This window comes from Octopus bimaculoides, chromosome 2, assembly GCF_046866305.1.
Source record: "Octopus bimaculoides isolate indiv1 chromosome 2, ASM4686630v1, whole genome shotgun sequence".
NCBI lineage: Eukaryota > Metazoa > Mollusca > Cephalopoda > Octopoda > Octopodidae > Octopus > Octopus bimaculoides.
In genome coordinates, this window is record NC_142929.1 from 86,689,228 (window position 1) to 86,709,060 (window position 19,833).

Below are 19,833 nucleotides of genomic sequence, written 5' to 3' on the forward strand. Positions count from 1 at the left end.
TCATCTTTCATTAGCTCTTGGAGATTTGCACTGTGATCGGCGAGCTTGGGTATGAAGGCTCCCATGTAGTGGGTGAGTCCTAAGAGGCTTCTGAGTTCCTTCTTATCTTTAGGTTCTTTGATGTCACTGATGGCTTCCACTTTCGCGGGGTCTGGTTTCACTCCCTCTGCAGAGTATATCATTCCAAAGAATTTGCACTCTTTTGCTTTGATCACACATTTGTCTGCATTGAGTTTGATACCTACTTGTTGGATTTTCTCCATAGCTTCATGTAAATTGTAGTTATGTGTGATCTCATCCTTGCCATACACTTGGATATCGTCCGCTATCACGATTTCTTCCTTACAGCCTCGGTAGGTCTCATCTACTTGATGCTGGAAGACATCTTGGCTCAACCCAAATGGGAGTTGGTCAAATCTGTATCTGCCAAATGGTGTGTTGAAGGTAGTGAGCATGGATGATTCTTTGTCTATTTTTACTGGCATCCAGTTTGCTGAATATTTTAGATCCAGCTAATGATGGTGTGATTTCTTCAAGGGTTGGAATTGGATAGTAATCTCGTTTTAATGTCTTGTTCAGATCCCTGGAGTCAAGGCATATTCTTAGGGTACCATTTTTCTTTAATTGCAATTGAATTCACCCAGTCAGTTGGTCGTGTCACTTTGGTGATTATTTAGGGTTTTTTTTCCATTCTGTCCAACTCTGCCTTCAGCTTCTCTCTTAATTCTAGCGGAACATGGCGAGGTGGGTGAACAGTTGGTTTGGCATTGGGGTCGACTGTTATATGGCATCGACATTTCTCAAAACATTCTGGGTACATGCTCATCAGTTCATCTTTATGTCTGATTGATGGTCGATCTTTGATAGGCATATCTGTGACAATCCTGCTTGGAACTGCCTTCACTTCACTGTTGATTGCCATAATATTGAGCTTTTAACAGGTATTAAGTCCAAGAATTGCGAGTCCTGCTGTTCTTGTGACATAAAAAGAAAACTTGATTTTTCTTCCTTTGTGAGTCCCTGTAATGGTTGTTTTGCTCAGTTGTAGAATCCTGGTACCTCCATATGCAGTTAGGATTACAACACTTGGTGTGAGGATTCCTTCTTTGACTTTATCCTCTTGTGTCATGTGTTCTAGGAACATCTTTTTGTAGATGTTGACAGGTAAGATATCACTCTGGGCTCCAGTGTCAATCTTTAGCTTTAGGTCAATGTTTATTCTTTTCTTGCCTGACTTCTTTTGGATTTGTATTGTTGTGTATACCTCATTTTTTTTTCCAGTTGTCATTTCCCATCTCATGTACATTTCTTGTACACTCTGAGGTGTTTTGTTCCTGTTGTTGGACATGTATATCTCTTTTCTTCTTCCACTCCTCTTTGAAAGTTGGGGCGTGTATTTGTGAGAATTTGTTAGTCTACACATTTTCCCCCAGTGGTTGGGCTTTCCACATGCTTTGCAGTGTGTACCGAATGCAGGACATTTCTTCTGGACATTGAACTCATGCTCTGTACCACAGTACTGGCATGTTCTTTGCTTGTGGGTGTGTTTCATCCTATGTCTAGATACAATATCTACACTGCTGCCTATTGTGTTTGTTTGAAAGGTAAGTAAGGCCATTTGTTTTGTAGTGGCTTCAAATGCTCTTGCAGTGTCTACTGCTTCTATCAACTGGAGAGCATCCTTACCTACGAGGGAGTTTTGAACTTCTTTATGAGCATGCCCCCATATGAGTTGATCAACAATCCTTTTGTCCTTGTTCTTGAATCTGCATTTCTTGGAAACATTCTTTAGTCAGGACAGGAAGTTGTCAGTCGTTTCTTGTGGGTCTTGTTTCAGGCCCTGGAATTGTACCTATGAATTTTATGGTTTTTTTATGGGCTCTAGGTGTCTTTCAAATTTCTCTAAAAGTGTGTCTTGATTACAGCAATCTGATTCTGACATGTCCCAACCATTGAATAGGTCTAAACCCTTCTCTCCCATCCATAAAAGGATGTAGCTTATCTTTTCATTGGCAATTGTACCTTTCAGGAAGCTTTTGAAAGCCAATTGACTTTTCTGTTTGAATTTCTTGAATGCTTCCATGATATCATTGGCATCTTGGTTCATGGTTGGATGTAAATTCATCTGTATGGCGACAGGGGCCACCATTTCGGATCCTCATGTGTGTCCGAAGACAAAGCAATATTCAGTTTGTTAAATTTCAGGCTTGTTGCGTTTCTGTTTTGTTGTTGTAAAGGCACGGTTTTTGATTAAGTATTTATCACTGCCACCATGTTATGTATTCCTTGGTTTGTGTTGAGACAATAAACAACTCATTGAAGACGTTATTATGATTCTACGTGTTTATTTACTTGGCATGTTTACAAATGTGTATGTATAGCGCAGTGATACATACTGTGCTTATTCACTTTATTCACAGTTCATACTGTTTACTAGATGCGCTTAACAAAATAGTACTAATAATGAAGATGTATTCATATATGCACATACCTGCACATACACATAGACATGAACATATAACAACTGTTTTGAGACTTTCATTTTGTTTTGTATGTTTATACATAGGTATGTTCATAGTTGCATTAATATGACTCATTGGTGCATGTACTGACGCTTTATTATCATCTGTATTTTTGGAGGGGCATTTCTGTGTCTTTAGTTCACTTTCTGATTTATATTGATTATCTTTTACTGTCTCTTTTATCTAAGAGTAGTTTACATATGGCATATATTTTCTCTTATATCTGATTTATGGCTTAAAAACATTAGTAGAAATTGCTAACTGATTAATAATAAATAGTGTCACTTAAGCTGATATATAAATCTTTCCTTTACACTTTATGAGAGTATCAGTTGGTGTTAGGTAACCACATGTGCATACCATCTGAAGATAATCAGAAAAGCAGAAAATTCAACTAACTGAAATGTTGTGTATATGAGCTGATTTATTTTGACTTTTAGTATTTTAGTGAAAATGAAGTTGATTGATTTGACAAAGTGAAATCTTTCATGGTATACAGTGAAGGGTACCAAATTCAGAAATATCATTAACTGAACATGCTTGTATTTTTCTCTGTATATTTTTCTCTTCTTTCCTTCTTTTGTTGCTCTCCTCATTGTTGTTACAATATTATATTTATTATGAACTTTAATAGCTTTTTTTTTAAACAGTTTGTTTAATTAATCATCATCATCATTTAACATCCGTTGTCCATATTGGACAGTTTGATCTGGGCTGGCTTTTAAATGGGCCAGTTATGTGACACTGGTATTGGCCACAACTAGTATTGGCTTGATGAGTCTTCTTAAGCACAGCATATCACCAAAGGACTCAATCACTAGTCATTACCTCTGTGTGGCCCAAAGTTTGAAGATCATGCTTCACCACCTCGTCCCATGCCTTCCTGGGTCTACCTCTACCACAGGTTCCCACCACAGTTAGAGATCGGCACTTCTTTACACAGCTGTTCTCATCCATACACGTCACATAACCATACCAGTGCAGTCATCTCTTGCACACCACATCTGATGTCTCTTATGCCTAACTTTTCTCTCAAGATTCTTACATTCTGTCAAACATGCACACTGACATTACACATCCAGTGAAATACACTGGCTTCATTTCTTTCAAGCCTATGCATGTCCTCGTTGTCACAGCCCATGTTTCACTGCCACATAGCAAAGCTGTTCACACACAGGCATCATACAATCTGCCGTTCACACTGAAAATGAGGCTGTTTGTTGCCAGCAGGGGTAGGAGTTCTCTGAACTTATCTCAGCCTAATCTTATTCTCACAGCAATGCTCTCAGAGCATTCACCTCTGCTACTAACTTGGTCACCTAGATAACTGAAGCTTTATACTACCTCTAGCTTACCCCGCTGGCAGTTGATGGAGTCTATTTTCTGTACATTTTCAGTGTTTATTGTACTTACTCTTTTACTCTTTTACTCTTTTACTTGTTTCAGTCAATTGACTGTGGCCATGCTGGAGCACCGCCTTTAGTCAAGTAAATCGACCCCAGGACTTATTCTTTGGATGCCTAGTACTTATTCTATCGGTCTCTTTTTGCCGAACCGCTAAGTTACGGGGACGTAAACACACCACCATCGTTTGTCAAGCGATGTTGGAGGGACAAACACAGACACACATACACACATATATACATATATATCACGGGCTTCTTTCAGTTTCCATCTACCAAATCCACTCACAAGGCTTTGGTCGGCCCGAGGCTATAGTAGAAGACACTTGCCCAAGGTGCCACGCAGTGGGAATGAACCCGGAACCATGTGGTTGGTAAGCAAGCTACTTACCACACAGCCACATCTTCCACACACAAAAGCTATTCTCCTTGTTAACCTTCTTCTGATATTGCTGCACCTTTTATGTGTCCAAAGCTTATAGTAGGTGCAACTTATGGAGTTTCTACCTATGCCTTTTACACAGATTGATTAAGGTAATCTACTTGAAGGGATTTGTGATTTGTTTGCCTTCCTTCTTACTAAGACTTTGGTTTTTACTAGGTTAACCCTTGCCTTACAGGTACTGTTACTGTACAGCTCTGACAAACCATTCGTCTATCCCTAGTTTCTGCATTGACCACTAGATAGGGATTGGAGGACCCTGTCAAAGGCTTTTTCCAAGTCAACAAAAGCCAAGTACAGAGGCTCTGTATTCTTCCTGCAGCTGCCTTACCAGAAATATAGCATCAGTGGTGCTTCTCCCTGGCAGAAAACCAAATGGAATCTCATCAAGACTAACTCTCTCCCTAATTAGTTGAGCTTTGTCTCTCTCCGTAACTTTCATCACCTGATCGAACAGTTTGATACCTCTGTAATTATTTCTATCTAAGGCATCACCTTTACCTTTGTAGCAGTTGACTAAGGTACTACTACAGCAGTCATTGGGTATGACTCCTTCATGAACCACCTGATTTACAATATGAGTGACTAGACCATAACACACACCACCAGATATTTTAAGCATCTCAGCAGTGATTCCTGATGGGCTGGGGGCTTTCCCTCTCTTCATATCCTTCATTGCTTTATCTACTAAGGTATTCTCGATTCATCTGCTTTCTTCACAATCCTGGAATCAAATGGCCATGATGGATCAATCAGTAAGCAAATTTACTTTTCCTTTCCTATTATCTTCATATCCATTTACGTTGGAAAATCCCACAAAATCTTGTGTTTTTAACTCAAGTACTCTTTCTATCAGCTAATTATAACTTGTACTTCCTGCTTCACTGTTTCTGACAAAGCTTCCTGTGTAGAATTTTCTGAGTTTCATCATGTCTCTACTTCTTATATTCTTCCTGGACCAACTTGGAGCATTCTGCAACAATGTGTGCCATAATTTTGTCCCAAATTTCACATGCTCTACATTTCATCAACACATATCCCCATACTCATATTTTCTCAAGTTGTTTTGTTTGCAATGCTTGATCTTCAACTGCTATAATAAGGTTCTCTATTTCTTTTTTCATTTGCTCATATTTCAACCAAGCCCAGGATTTTGTTCCACATCTGTGGCTTTCCAAAACTGACCATGCAAAGGTTTCTCATCAATCTGTTTTAAGCACTACCTTTACTAGCTTTTCTGTGCTGTTCTGTAAATAATGTAACAAGTTGTTTCATTCCATCTGCACACACTCTTCCACACCAATTAAGCCTCTTTCACCCTGGTCTCTCTTCTTGTACAGTTGGTTAATATCAGCTTTTGGGTGGTGAGCCCCAATGACAGTAAGCAGCATTCTAGTTCTGTCAAGTATCTGCATTTTCCCTTTTGTCCAGTCCACAATTCTAGCTCTATATCTGATAACTGGCGCTTCTCTTGAATTAATCACTTCAGGAACCATTTCTTTAATTTCAACCGTCTCTGTAATATTTCCTTCACTCTCCTTGTATACTCCCTACTTGTAATTTGCTTCATCTTTTCATGTTTTATTTAATCTGCCTCTAGTATTCCCAAATACTTATACCACTGTCTTTTCTCAACTGATTTTATTGTTTGCCAGTCTGATATTTCAGTTCCCTGGCATTCTTCAACTCTTTCCTTTTTTGTTAACAATGTAGTGTGTTTTTCAATTTCGAAACTATTCCTGCATCATTTGAGAAGATGCAAACAGTATATATCATAAGACTCTCTGGTGGTGGCGAATTTTTACAAACACAGAGAGCTAATAATTTCTGACAGAGTATGAACAGTGAGTCCAAACTTAAAATGTTAAGATATTTAACTAAATACTGGCAATTGATAGTAATTAATAGCTTGTTAAAAATAATAATCATTGTCATCATCATTATCATTATATTTTTTCTTTCTTATTCCAGTGTTTAGTCCTGGAACCAAACAGAGTATTTCTACCCAGCTATATACAAGTTAACAACAATGACGAAAGAAAGGTTTGTCTTCTCTCTTTATTAACTGAGAACAACATACTTCTAAGACCACTAACAGCAACATCTCCAAAATTTTACAGAAATTAGCTTCACTTTGACCACCACGAATTAATAACTTAATCAGTGTTGTAGCCATATTGTATTATGAAAGGGTACTTTAACACATACACCACAATTATAAACTATTTATGCAAAAAAATATTCTAAAACCACACTACATTACTTGTCTGACATCAGACCTATGAAACAGACATTACAACTGAATGTTGAACCATTAACTGTACATGTTTCTTACAACTATAGACCATATATTCAGTCAACCACATTCTATAGTTTGTGTAAATATATGTTTAGTGAACCACTAATATATACTCCCCTCTATACAGCAGATCATATGCAGCTACATATTCATCTGAGCTGTGTCATTTTTGTATTTTCTACTATCAATACTTCAGTTGACTAATCTGATGAGGATGTAGCCTATAGTTTCCACTGCATCAGGGGTTGGCGAACTGGGGTAAATTACTCCCAGTGGGGTAAAAATTAAATTCTTGGGGGTAATGAAGACTCATTAGACATAAGTAAAATCATATAGAAGAACATGTTCCTTGTTACGACAGAAATTTTTCTTCTGGTAACACTGCATCTATACAATGTAATGGACATGTAAATATTGGGTTGAGGATTAATTCATGAGTTTTTTTTTCAAATTTAAAAGTTCTCTTTCAAATAACAAAACATTTTGCCAATGTGTTTTTATTTCTGCATGCATTTTTAGATTTGTAAAAAAACAAAGCCTTCATGAATTATTTCTCAGCCCAATAGATTCATATAAATAGATTCAATAAACTTTTTGAATTCGAAGAATCTATTATTTTCTTCCTTTCAAATCAAGGGGGTGATGTTGGCGTAAATAAATATATTTTGAGGTAATTAGTTAAAGAAGTTCCCTGACCTCTGCACTACAACATAGACCCGAACCTAACCAATGTATTTGTGTCATCTGCTCCCAGTATTTCCACTGTCTCACCCTTCTAAACCCAGGAGTAAGAATTTTGCTCAGCTTATGTTTTTTCTCCAACCATTCATTTTAAGAAATCAAATGATATAATTATGTTCTATGATCATCGTATTATAATAACCTCCTTTCTAGAAAATTATAAAAATGTTATAAATATAAGAAATTATAAACTCTACTCAACAATTACAACTTGATACAGAAGAGCAGAGAAGACCTCTAAATTGTTACTTGTTAGAAATATATTCTCACATACTACTAAAAAAGAACAGAATGATCAAGGCTAGAATACTTTTATTAGAGGTTTGTTTAAACAGGATTGACCAGGAGGTAATCAATAAAAATAACTTTGTAACATTTTTTATATTTCATATTATTTTTCATAAGAAGTTTATTCTTGTATCAATTGTCTTTTGAACAATATTACTCTTTACTGTTTATTTAGAATGTGCATTTGTGGAATATCAAGGACCAGGATGGTAAACAAGGTGGTGAATGGACTTTTGAAGTGGACACAATTAAAAAAATTAGGTACATTTTTCTACTTTATTCTTCTTCATCTAAATATGGATGTATGTATGAAATTCCTACAACCCTTTACTTTCTCACCAAAATATTCATGTGATACATGCCATTAATTTATTAATTACTTGTAGAGACACCATATTTCATTATGCAACCATAATATACTACAAAGTATATTAAATGCTTTATGAGTATATACTGTGTCCTACTGTATTAGTAGTGCTATTAAATCACATGTTAAGGTTATCGCTACAAATTTTCTATAGAAATTATAGCCAGCACTGGTTTGTTACAATGTTTCATATCTGAATATGTCTAATGTAAACGACAATGTGATCACATTCAGAAAGGGACTCAAAAGTAAAAAAAAGCAGAGGGAGAGGGTAATAGAAAGACATAGTGAAGGAAAGAGAAAAAAGAGTGGAATGAGAGAAACACAGATAAATTGACATATATGGAAATGGAGTAATATACAAGTCAATGCAAATTTAGATAGACAGGTAGATTTTAAAAGGCGTACGTTTTCAGGGTAAGAGAAAGAAGGAAAAAGACAGAGCAGGTAAGAGAGAGAGAGTGAAGAAAAATGGTAAAGAAAAAAGAAAGGGGACATGAAACAGGTAAATTGATGTATATAGAAAAACAAAACATGAAACCACAATTGGATTGTGATTGTCTGTTTCATGTCATCTATGATTGTCATCCATGATTGTTTTAGTGTTTTATGATTTTATTTAATGTATTTCATTATCAGTGTAAAATATAGTATTTGATTCACTTATTTATTTTATATTTATTCCATTTTCGATTCCTTGGAAGTCAGTTTATTCTTTATAAGAGAATTCTAACTCCTGTATGCAAGTTGCTACAGGCAAATAGAAGAATGTATTCAAACCGAAATAAGCAAAATGTAGATTAAAGAATGAGGTACCTTATGACAAGTCACCTTATGAGGCACATCTCCATACCATGCACCACGACTATTTGTACACAATCTTACCCAGAAGGGCCGACGCACGATAGGTTAAAACTATTGTAGTGATTAATAAAGTATCTTATGAATTATATTTTTTTTCTCTTTTTCTCATATAATATAAACTCTACAGACATGAAGCAATTCCTGAAGTAAATCCAGTGGCATTTATATCCATACAGTTGATGATATCAGGTAGCTACAAACAGTGAACAGGCTTTAAACAACATAACAGCATACTACAAGGTGTATACCCAAATATAAAATTATTCCTTATATATATATATATATATATATATATATATATATATATATATATATATGTATATATATGTGTGTGTGTGTGTGTGCGTGCGTATGTGTGTGTATATGTGTGTGTATGTATATATGTGTGTGTGTGTGTATATGTATATATATATGTGCATATATATATATATATATATATATATATATATATATGTGTGTGTGTGTGTGTGTGTGTGTGTGTGTGTCTGTGTGTATATATCTATCTATCTATATATATATATATATATATATATATATATATATAAATGAGAATGTATGTCTGTGTGTCTGTGAAACCCTAAAACTCCAGAACTACACGACCAATTTCATTCAAATTTTACACATGCCTTACTTACGGACCCGGTTGTGTTTTAGTCAAAAAAATTTTTTAACTTCTTGCATAGTTCAAGCTCACAGCAACATAATATTTCCTCCACTATTTAAGTATTACGTGTCAAAAGTGAAACAAAAACACTCATGTCAAATACTTTCACTTTAAAAATGAAACTATTCCACTAACTGAAACAATCACATTTCGATACTGTAATGACAGATACTTTCACTTTAATGGTTTCATTTTCATACTGAATCTACTACAGTGAAACTATACTCTCACATATATACAGGCATACATACATATATGCATACGTACATGCATATATATATATCTGCACAAACCGGCCATGACGAAGGGAAATAGCCCTGAAACTCGAGTCGCCTTTATATATATATATTTATATTTATATATTTATATATTTGATCCTTTATATTGAACACTCAATATTTCATCTACATTCAATACTTTATTTCATGGTGCCATCCATTTTTATTTTATTTTATATTATATATTGTATATTATATTATATATTGTATATTCCATATTCTATACCCCACATTAGTTCTGCAGGAATATAAATAAAACATAAAAAACAGACAGTGTTGGAACTCTTTTAAGCAAAATAATATATTCCTCTATACACAATCATACAAAAAAATCCACCTTTTTTTGTATTTATTTTTACTCGCATATATATATATATATATATATATATATATATATATATCGAGGCAGCAGATATCAACACATCTCCATTCAATCATCTCAACAATCTCATCAGACCTATCTTTCAGAGTGCTGACGTTGAGAATGCCAACTCTGAGGGTGTGGGAGGTATGGGCCTGTAAGACCCTGGGGTGGGGAACAGCAGCGTCATGTACCTGAAAAGAAAGCTTGCATTTGGCAGAATTCATAAACAATCAGTAGTATTCATCTCAACCTGCTTCTACTACACTATCATATTTTGCACCATATGATCTCTACCTTACATAGGAGGAGATAAACTCTAAGTAGGGGTGGGGGTGGCATGAAGCCTTTAGAAGTGTTCATGGGTGACAGCCAGGAACTTCCGGTACTGGTGGAGAAGATAGGAACTTCCGGTACTGGTGGAGGGGGTGGGAGGGCGGGTGCACCGCTGCAATTGCTGCAAAGGTTTTTAAGTTGAGTGGGGGAGTTGGGGTGTGTGCGCTAGTTTATTGTCCTGGCAAAGCAAGGAGTAATCGAAAGAGGGCGAAGAAGAGAGAGAGAGTGGGATCGAGAGAGACAGAGTAAAGCAGAGAGGGTTAGGCCAGAGCACGAGGGAGATAGAGGTATTTTTTGGGGATTTCTGTCGCTTAGAGACAGTAAATATTGAATGGTAGAAATATAGAATTGAGAAATAAGAGTTTTCAGTCAGCTAATCTAAGACGGAATTATAGAGATAAGTGACTGTGTGGTAAAAATTAAAATTGAATAACTTGAATAACTGAGTGAATTTGACGACATTGTAATGGTCAACTGAAATGAATTTGGTGACTTTGTAATGAGACGGACAGAATAGTGGAAGCACTAAGTAAGGTGTTATGAATCAGGGCATAAATAGGAAGGTATGAGTGAGGTTAGAAAGGCAGAAAAACTTATCTGATCATGATTCTGGGTTTGTATTTATTCAGCAAAGGTTCTAGGAACGAGTGACGGAATTGAGTGCATGCGCTAGTTCATAGTCCTGGCAAAGCAAGGGGTAATCGTAAGAGAGAGAAGAAGAGAGAGAGAGTGGGATCGAGAGAGACAGAGTAAAGCAGAGAGGGTTAGGCCAAAGCACGAGGGAGATAGAGAGATATTCTTTTCGGATTTCTGTCACATTGAGACAGTAAATATTGAATGGTAGAAATATAGAATTGAGAAATAAGAGTTTTCAGTCAGCTAATCTAAGACGGAAACATAGAGATAAGTGACTGTGTGATAAAAATGTATGTTGTATAATATTTAGCATACCTTAAGTGTTGATGTTTTTAATGTGTATTACTTCTGACCACTCTCATTTTCTGTTAATTTCTGTGTTTTCATGAGTTTAAATTGGGAGTGGTTCACTTTTGCCTATTTTATGAAAAAACACAACAATGTTGAATTTCAGTCTTTTTTTTTTATGATGAATTTTTTTTTATACTTCCTTATAAATCCTTTCTCTTCTGCATTCATTAGACATTTTTTATGAGAATACTTAAAAGATAAAATTTACAGTACAAAATTGTTAATTCATTGAGGGCAGCCACTGTACAAGAATGGGAACAAATACTACAAGAAATACTTCTTGATGTTTGTACTCCAGCTACTTACTGTATATCATTGAGCATGTGTTACAGGAAGTTCATAGTAAACATGTATTATTTTAAATAATAGTTGTAGGTATGCATGCATAAACACATACTTGTGCATGTATTGGTTCTATTTGCCATATATGTAAAATTTTAGAAAAGTTTGTCTCTAGTGTTTATTTTGCTTTTTCATATTTTATCTGTTTCATCAAACATGTCCATCATTATGTATACAGTAGTTGCTGTTTTATTAAGTTCTAAATTGTGGAGAATCCTAATTTCTAACAGCACAGCTATTAATAGGCCTATAATTTTTTTTTTTTTTCAGTCTCTACAAAAGAGATTCACGAGCAATACTTTTGTATGTTCAGAATTCTGATGATTTTCACATATATTTTTCATCTGCAGTACAGGCCACTCGGTGAGTATATATGTATGGATGTCTTTCTTTTCTCTTTGCTCTCTTTGTTGTTGAATCAGTGTACAGCTAACATATGTTCTACTGTATGCCAGGGAAATATAGACAAGGGATGTAAGTGTTGTTCAAGAAGAAAGTGCTATATTTTTGTGTATCAATGTCTTGCAGACACTGATACCATCTGGTTGGTTTTAATATTCCATATCTCCACATTTGTAGAGATATGTTATTTTATATGTATGTTTCTATTTTTTCTCATGTAATATATTACAGAATTTTTACTTCAATGTGAGATATCATATGTGGTTTGGATGAATTTGTTACCCTACTTACCAATAACCATCTGTGTCAGTGTGTGTAGTGTCTACATGTGATTGTTGCTGCTGCATCACATAAAAGATTGATAATCTATTTTTTTAAATTTCAGAAGGCTAAGATTTTGAGCCCACCACATCTTTTCTTGTCTTTCCTTGTGACCTTCTATCAACAACTGACAGCACTGTATCATGCAGCAGTCATCACCACTTCACATGTCCATACCAAAGAATTTATGAGTTACCTAACCACCATCTAAATAGTTATCATTTGGTTTTATTATTTAGCTGCTGAGTAGAGTCTTAACTAGTGAGGTTGATGTGATTAGTATCTAGTTTGATCTGTAAATTAACATCAGTGTAAAAAAGGCAGAGACAGAATTGCAGATTGATATGATTTTTGGAGAGGGGTGACTAGGTTAAATTATATAAATTGTTGCTTGTAGAAAGAAGTAACACATAGCAAAGATAATGTGAGAACAAGTGCTGAGCGTATCTTATGGCCTCAATCAAAGGGACTGTACAATATGTCAGTCTAGAGAAATAGAAATCATTATATCCATAGTAAAAAAAAAACAATGAGAAAGGTATTGTAGAAAGTACTGAACCTCTGAGTTGTTAGCTGTACATTGTTGATGAATCTTCTTTTGTGTAGTGTAATGGTATTGACAAATCTTCTGCCAGGAGGTGTGCAGTCCAAGACTATTTCCTTCATATGAGTCATCATTGTAGTCTCAGTCTCCTACAATTGAAGTTGTTAATTTATAGAGGTAAGAGTATGGGAGATATAATTGAACACTGGTGTATACTGGAGTTGATAAAATGTGAGTAGAAGACAGACAAGTTATTGTGAAACATCTGATTTAGTACTTATTGAAAGGATTTCTTAATTTTTTAGTTGTAATTGACTTCATAAACTTCTTTGGTGTGAAATTGAAATGTGTTATTACTAACCTAAAATGGGAATCACCGTCAACACTAGAGTGCATAATCATTTGTCGGACATCCCACTTTTTTGTTGTAAGCATTAACAAAATCTGCCTTGCATGGATGTTAACATATATTGAATTTAATCTCATAGTTTATATACTCTGATGTCTTATGGACTGTTTGCATATAGTATCTTGGGCAAATTTTCTGCATTCTATTTTGAAATGAAATATCTGTTTCTTAAAATATCTGGTGAAGAAGTAATATGGTCTAGTCACTTATGTAGTTAATCAGGTTATTCAGGAATATGTTATCACCAAATGACCAGTGTAGTAGCATTATAGTCAGCTGCTACAAGGGTAAGCCCTAGAAATAAATAATTACAGTGGCATCAAATTGCTGGGCCAGGTGATAAAAATATCTTGATATGAGTCATCATTGTGTGGCTCAATTAATTAGGAACTGAATTAGACTGGTTGAAATGCACTTTGGCTTTGTGCTATAGAGAAACACTACTGATGCTATCGTTGTAGTCAATTAATTGTAGGAAAAATATTGAGCTAAGAATAAATCATTGTACTTGATATTTGTTGACCTGGAGAAAACCTTTGACAGAGTACCTCTCTGTAGGATATGGTGGCTTCTGAGGAAGTTAGGTATAGACAAATGATTTGTTAATAAGGTAAGAGTTAATCAAGAGTACAGTGATGAATTTAGTATACAGGTAGGTGTTCATCAGGCATTGGTTCTCAGTCTCTTCCTATTCATCATTGTCCTCCAGGCAAAAGCAGAGGAATTCAAGACCAGCTGCCTCTGGGAACTGCTAATATGGTGATGATCTTCTTCTCATAACAGAATCTGTAACAGAACTAGAAAAGAAATTCCGGGTACCAAAGCAGAACCTGGAATCAGATAACCTTAAAGTTAACTCAGCAAAGCCCAAAGTTCTAGTGATCAAGAAAACAGAGACTCTACCCGCTTCTGGTAAATACCCCTACTTAATATGTAGGAAAGGTGTAAGAACAATTTCATATGGTGCACTACTGGAAGATACAGTGTAGCCATAAAATCTACAGATACATAGGAAATTGATTTTCTTATTTGACCTGCAGGCTCTCTAGAGGTAGTGGATAATTTCTGCTACTTAGGTGACCTGATTAGCAGGGGAGAAGGATGTACTGAGTGTGTAATTTGCTTAAAATTCAAAGAGCTATTACATTTGTTGGCAACCAAAGGTCTCTCACTCCAAGTGAAAGGAATTTTGTATGATGCTTGTCTAAAAACAGCAATGCTACACAGTAAGGAGATATGACCCTGAAGGTAGAGGACATGTGAAGACTAGGGAGGAATAAAGCTAGTTTGCACTGTTGCTTATGTGCCATGTATGTGCATGTTCAACGAAGTGCTAGTGTGTTGAAAGAAAAGTTAGGCATAAGAGGAATTAGATGTAGTGTGCAAGAGAGAAGACTGTGTAGGTTTGGTCATGTGATGTATATGGTTGAGAGCAATTGCATAAAGATGTGCTGATCACTTGAAGTGAATGGAATTATGGAAGAGGAAGACCTAGTAAAACATCGCTGAAGTATTGAAGGCTGATCTCAAGACACAGCCTTACAAATGAGCTGACAAAGGGTAGATATCTGGTGCCTTGCTGTACTCAGGAAGACTCATCTACCACAACAGAATTGATATCCTAAACCACTTTGGTTAATGCTTGTCTACCCACCTGCATCCACTCATCCCCTTCAATCATTCCGCCTCCCCACGTTTCATTTCCTAACATCTATTACCTTACTCTCAACTGAGAGCAGAATAGGCGCATACAACATGCTCATATTTTCTCTGTTACCTCCGTTCTCACCCCAAACCACTTCTATTTTCCATTATCTTCCCCACCTGCTGTCTCTACAAAACCTCCTTTCTGTACTGTCTCTACTCTGTGCTGTTCTCCATCATTAATTAACACCTTGTTTATCTGCTTTCACCTTCAATGCACTTACATACTTACCACAACACCTACCCCCTGACCCTCCACTATATTTCATTCCATCATTTGCCACAGACACCTCTACCCTGCCCACTCGCCCAGTTCAAACCTCTGTATCACCCCACTTATTTTCACCATCCTCAATGTTCCTCAAGGGTGTGTCCTGACACATCTTTGCCACCATCTTTTTTACTATTGCTCTCTTCACCTTACTAACTCACTCACATGCTCTCTCTATCTTGCTCCCTCAACCACCCTTCTTTCTTTTCCAACTGGAGTATTCATGTATCTACTCTACAGCAGGACACCTAGCCCTGTCTCTGCATACTTCTAATCTCTTATCAACTGACACATAGCCAACATCTCACTCACTACTACTCCCTCCTCTCAGTTGAGGAGGTTTTTGTCTGGTAACCCTATCAATGATGATGCCACATATATACTTTTACATGGCTGGTGCCATGTAAAAAGCACTGGAGCTGGTGCCTCATCCAGCTGTAGAAACCATGCCAAAATAGACAATAGAGTCTGGTGAGGCCACTGACCTTACCAGCTCCTGTCAAACTGTCCAGCCCATGCCAGCATGTAAAACAGATATGATAATGATGATATATGTGTGTGTGCGTGTGTGTGTGTATGTATATATATATATATATATATATATATAAGATTAAGATAGGGTAGCAATATTTAAAAAATTTTCTACCAGTGGCCTAGTATGTATAAAAAGTCAAAAGACAGCATATTTTCTATATAAGAATTAGCGTACATTTAATCACAAAAGAGGCAACCTTTAACAGCCTTTAATGAAAAATAAAAACTTTTTTTATTTTTCATTCCCTTTGAAATTGCTCTTAAATGTGGTTTTGGATGTTTTAACTGTTTTTTCTAGTGTGTAAGGTTGCCTCTTTTGTGTTTAAATGTACACTAATTCTGATATATATATATATATATATATATATATGCATAAATAGAGAAAAAGATAAAGAGAACAATGGCAAAGTTAGAAATATATTTTATGGATAAAGTCTTACAGCTGTTTCAGGGAAAATCCAATGCATCCCTTCATCGGAGACAGAAATAGTAACTTCGAATCTATTATAACAACTTCTAATAAACAAACTTTCACTATATTACTAAAACTTACACAACCATAACTATGCTAGCACTAGCACTAGGCGCATGCATATACCCAACATAGACATTAATATACGTTCATCTAACACTAACACTCGTGCACTTGAACACAACCACAATAGATCCCAACCCACTAATATACTCGATAATAATAATACCATATCCTATAATAATAACAATGGTGGGACAAATAGCTACAACAATAATTCCATTGATCTAGATTCTTCTACATCCTCACATAACATATCCTCCAACAATAATACCTCACCCACCACAGAACACAACCCCCAAGTCTCATCTACTTGTAACTGTCGCTCTGGGACAATCTGCCCACTACAAACACATTGCGTAAGATACAACGTAATATATAAATGCACTGTAAGAAATATATTACATAACTCTACAGCTACATACATAGGTGCAACTAAAAACTTCAAACAACGCTACGCAGTCCATTTGCACTCTTTTAGATATGACAAACACAGTAAATCTACAACACTAGCTAACTACATTCATCACCTCAAAAGCACAAATACCCAGTATACTTTAAAATGGTCCATCCTAGACTTCGGAATTCCATACCAGGGCCAGCGCTCTAATTGCAAGTTCTGCTTAAAGGAGGCGTTCCATATTTTAAAATACAATTCTCCCATTCTACTTAATCGATATAATGAAGCATTTAGCACCTGCATTCACCATTTTTTCCATACATTTAAATTCTACCATAGACACAAATGCACAAATGACCACACAACATAATCACACAAATCCTTATAGGCAACCTATTCGACCTAGCAAAATGGTCCCCCTTATACCATCTTTAGAATAGATTTATTTCTTATTTTTTAATCTTATCACTACTTAATATATCTTTTCCTAATTTACTCCCTTTACACTTCCTTGCTAATAACACCACCACCGCCTGCAGGCTCCTTGTTGATAACCACAATCAACTATAGTAGCATCTGATCCCCCTTCTACCATCTGTAAATTAGGTTTAGCTCTATTTTTAGAACATGTTTCTACTAATTCTTTCTCTCTCCCCTTTTTTCCTTTAATACTGTTTTTAGAATGTCACCCACACCCTCACCACTTATAGCCTACCTCTCCTTAATACCTCCTCGCATTCCTTCTTCCTTACTAAACCTTTACCTCTATCCCCACTTCCTCCTTTACTCCCAATACTTATTCTCTCTGTCCAGTCAGATTAACTGACCATAAAACCTGTCACTACCATTCTCCACCTGAATTACTCCTCTCTCCCCTTTCCTTCCTGTCTTAAGACTTGACCTATTTACTCTACACACATCTCTCACTTGATTTGGGATTTCCTTTAAGCAAACCACATGCAGTATCCTCCGGACTCAATATGACATACATCCACCTTTGCTATATCCGCCCTTGCTACAACAATTATCTCCGGAAAATATCCACAAGGATTATTTGCATGGATACTTACTACTGGAATGAAGCTACACTCAAAGTACTGTTTTTTCTTTCTTTTTTCAGCGCATCACACTCACTCTCACTTCCTACTATAACTTTCCGCTTATAGATATAATAATCGATTCCTCTACTATTTCTGTCTCCGATGAAGGGATGCATTGGATTTTCCCTGAAACAGCTGTAAGACTCTATCCATAAAATATATTTCTAACTTTGCCATTGTTCTCTTTATCCTTTTCTCTATTTATGCATACACACGCTAATACACGACTTATAATCCCCAATCCTGTTTATACAATGAATGGGGCAAAACTAGCCGGTATACAGCACTTACTCGGTATTACCTGTATCTTTGGGTTTAGTTAAATCCAATACCCTTCTTAACCTTATATATATATATATATATATACACACACACACACACACACACACACACACACACACACACACATAATACAGATAAGAGCTACAAATAGTTTCTTGCTGAGAATACTTGTGATTAGGCAGTTTTTCTAACATGCCTTGCGTTTCCATCCAATCTTCAGGTTCTGACCACATGGTCTGTTCTCTTTGAAAATCAGGATGCTGGTACATAAGAAATCAGGAGAAAAGAGTGAGAAGAAAGTTGATGCAAAATGTGGAAGGGTGAGTAAAAACAGAAAAAGAAAAGAAAGAAATTTAGAGTAATAGGATAGCTAACCTCTCCTCTTCTAAAGAAATATTTCATATGACAGCCCCATATTATAATAATTCTCAAGCTAACAGTGACTCCAAAAATAAGATATATTACGACCTTTCAAGTATAAATATGAATCATAAAAATAGACCTAGAAACAGATGTAGGAAAATAATATAGTTCACACCCTTCCCCTAAATGTTAAAACTAAAATAGGAAAAAGTTTGCTGTCTCTTTTAGATAAGCATTTCCTAGTAAACCATAAATGTAGGGCAATTTTTAATAGACACTCAAAATATACAGATGCTGCTCCAATATGAAGAACATTATCACTTGTAAGCATCACCAAGAGCCCATTCCCAGTTGTAACTGTGTGGACCCTGAAGCTTGCCTACTTGACCAGGCATGTATGATAAACTCCATTGTTTATGAAACAGAAGTCACAGTAATTCTTCAAGATAATGTAACTGGAAAGAAAAGTTTTGTTGGTTTATGCAAAGGTGATTTCAAAAGACATTATGCAAACCACCAGCCTTCTCTCTGGCACATCACCAAAAGTGAAGCCTCATACAATCAAGAGGAGAATCATTAAGCAATCCATGCTGTATATAAATGGATCTAAGAAATGCAACTTACATGTAGCTGAAAGATCACACATTCCTTTTAGATGTAAGAATTCCACTGCATTACTTATTTCCAGATCCAAAATTTTCAACAAATGCAAGTATATGAGCAAATTTCTTTTGGTGAACTGGAGATCACCTCCCTCTCTGAATTGAGCAGCTGTCTCACAAACTTTGGATCTCTTTCCATTGAATTATCCTACAACAGTGAGTTAAATTACAGCTTCTACAGTCAAAGTGGATGTAACTCTAATTTTCTTTCTTTTTTGTCATTTTCTTTTTATTCACCCTTCCACTTTTTGCATCAACCTTCTTGTTTTTCTCATGGTTTCTCGTGTACCAGCATCCTGATTTTTAAATAGAACAGACCATCTGCTCAGAGTTTGATGATTATTTGGAGATAAGGCATGTTATAAAAACCTGCCTAGCCACATGTCTTCACTGCAAGAAACTATTAGTAGCTCTT

At 35.8% G+C, this 19,833-nt stretch overlaps 1 protein-coding gene across 9 annotated transcripts in view; it reads left to right on the plus strand.

The window, feature by feature from the left end:
- LOC106882224 (mitogen-activated protein kinase kinase kinase 5) overlaps nt 1–19,833 on the plus strand; it is a 294,987-nt gene that overhangs the window by 14,051 nt on the left and 261,103 nt on the right. For 8 of the 9 annotated variants that reach the window (XM_089347114.1, XM_089347115.1, XM_052978403.2 and 5 more), the window contains exons 5-7: nt 6,339–6,410; nt 7,871–7,956; nt 12,165–12,257. In XM_089347114.1, the coding sequence (XP_089203240.1) occupies nt 6,339–6,410; nt 7,871–7,956; nt 12,165–12,257 (251 nt within the window). Of the gene's footprint in view, nt 1–6,338; nt 6,411–7,870; nt 7,957–12,164; nt 12,258–18,633; nt 18,714–19,833 lie in introns of those variants that run through there. The other variant, XM_089347121.1, reaches the window with a different exon arrangement.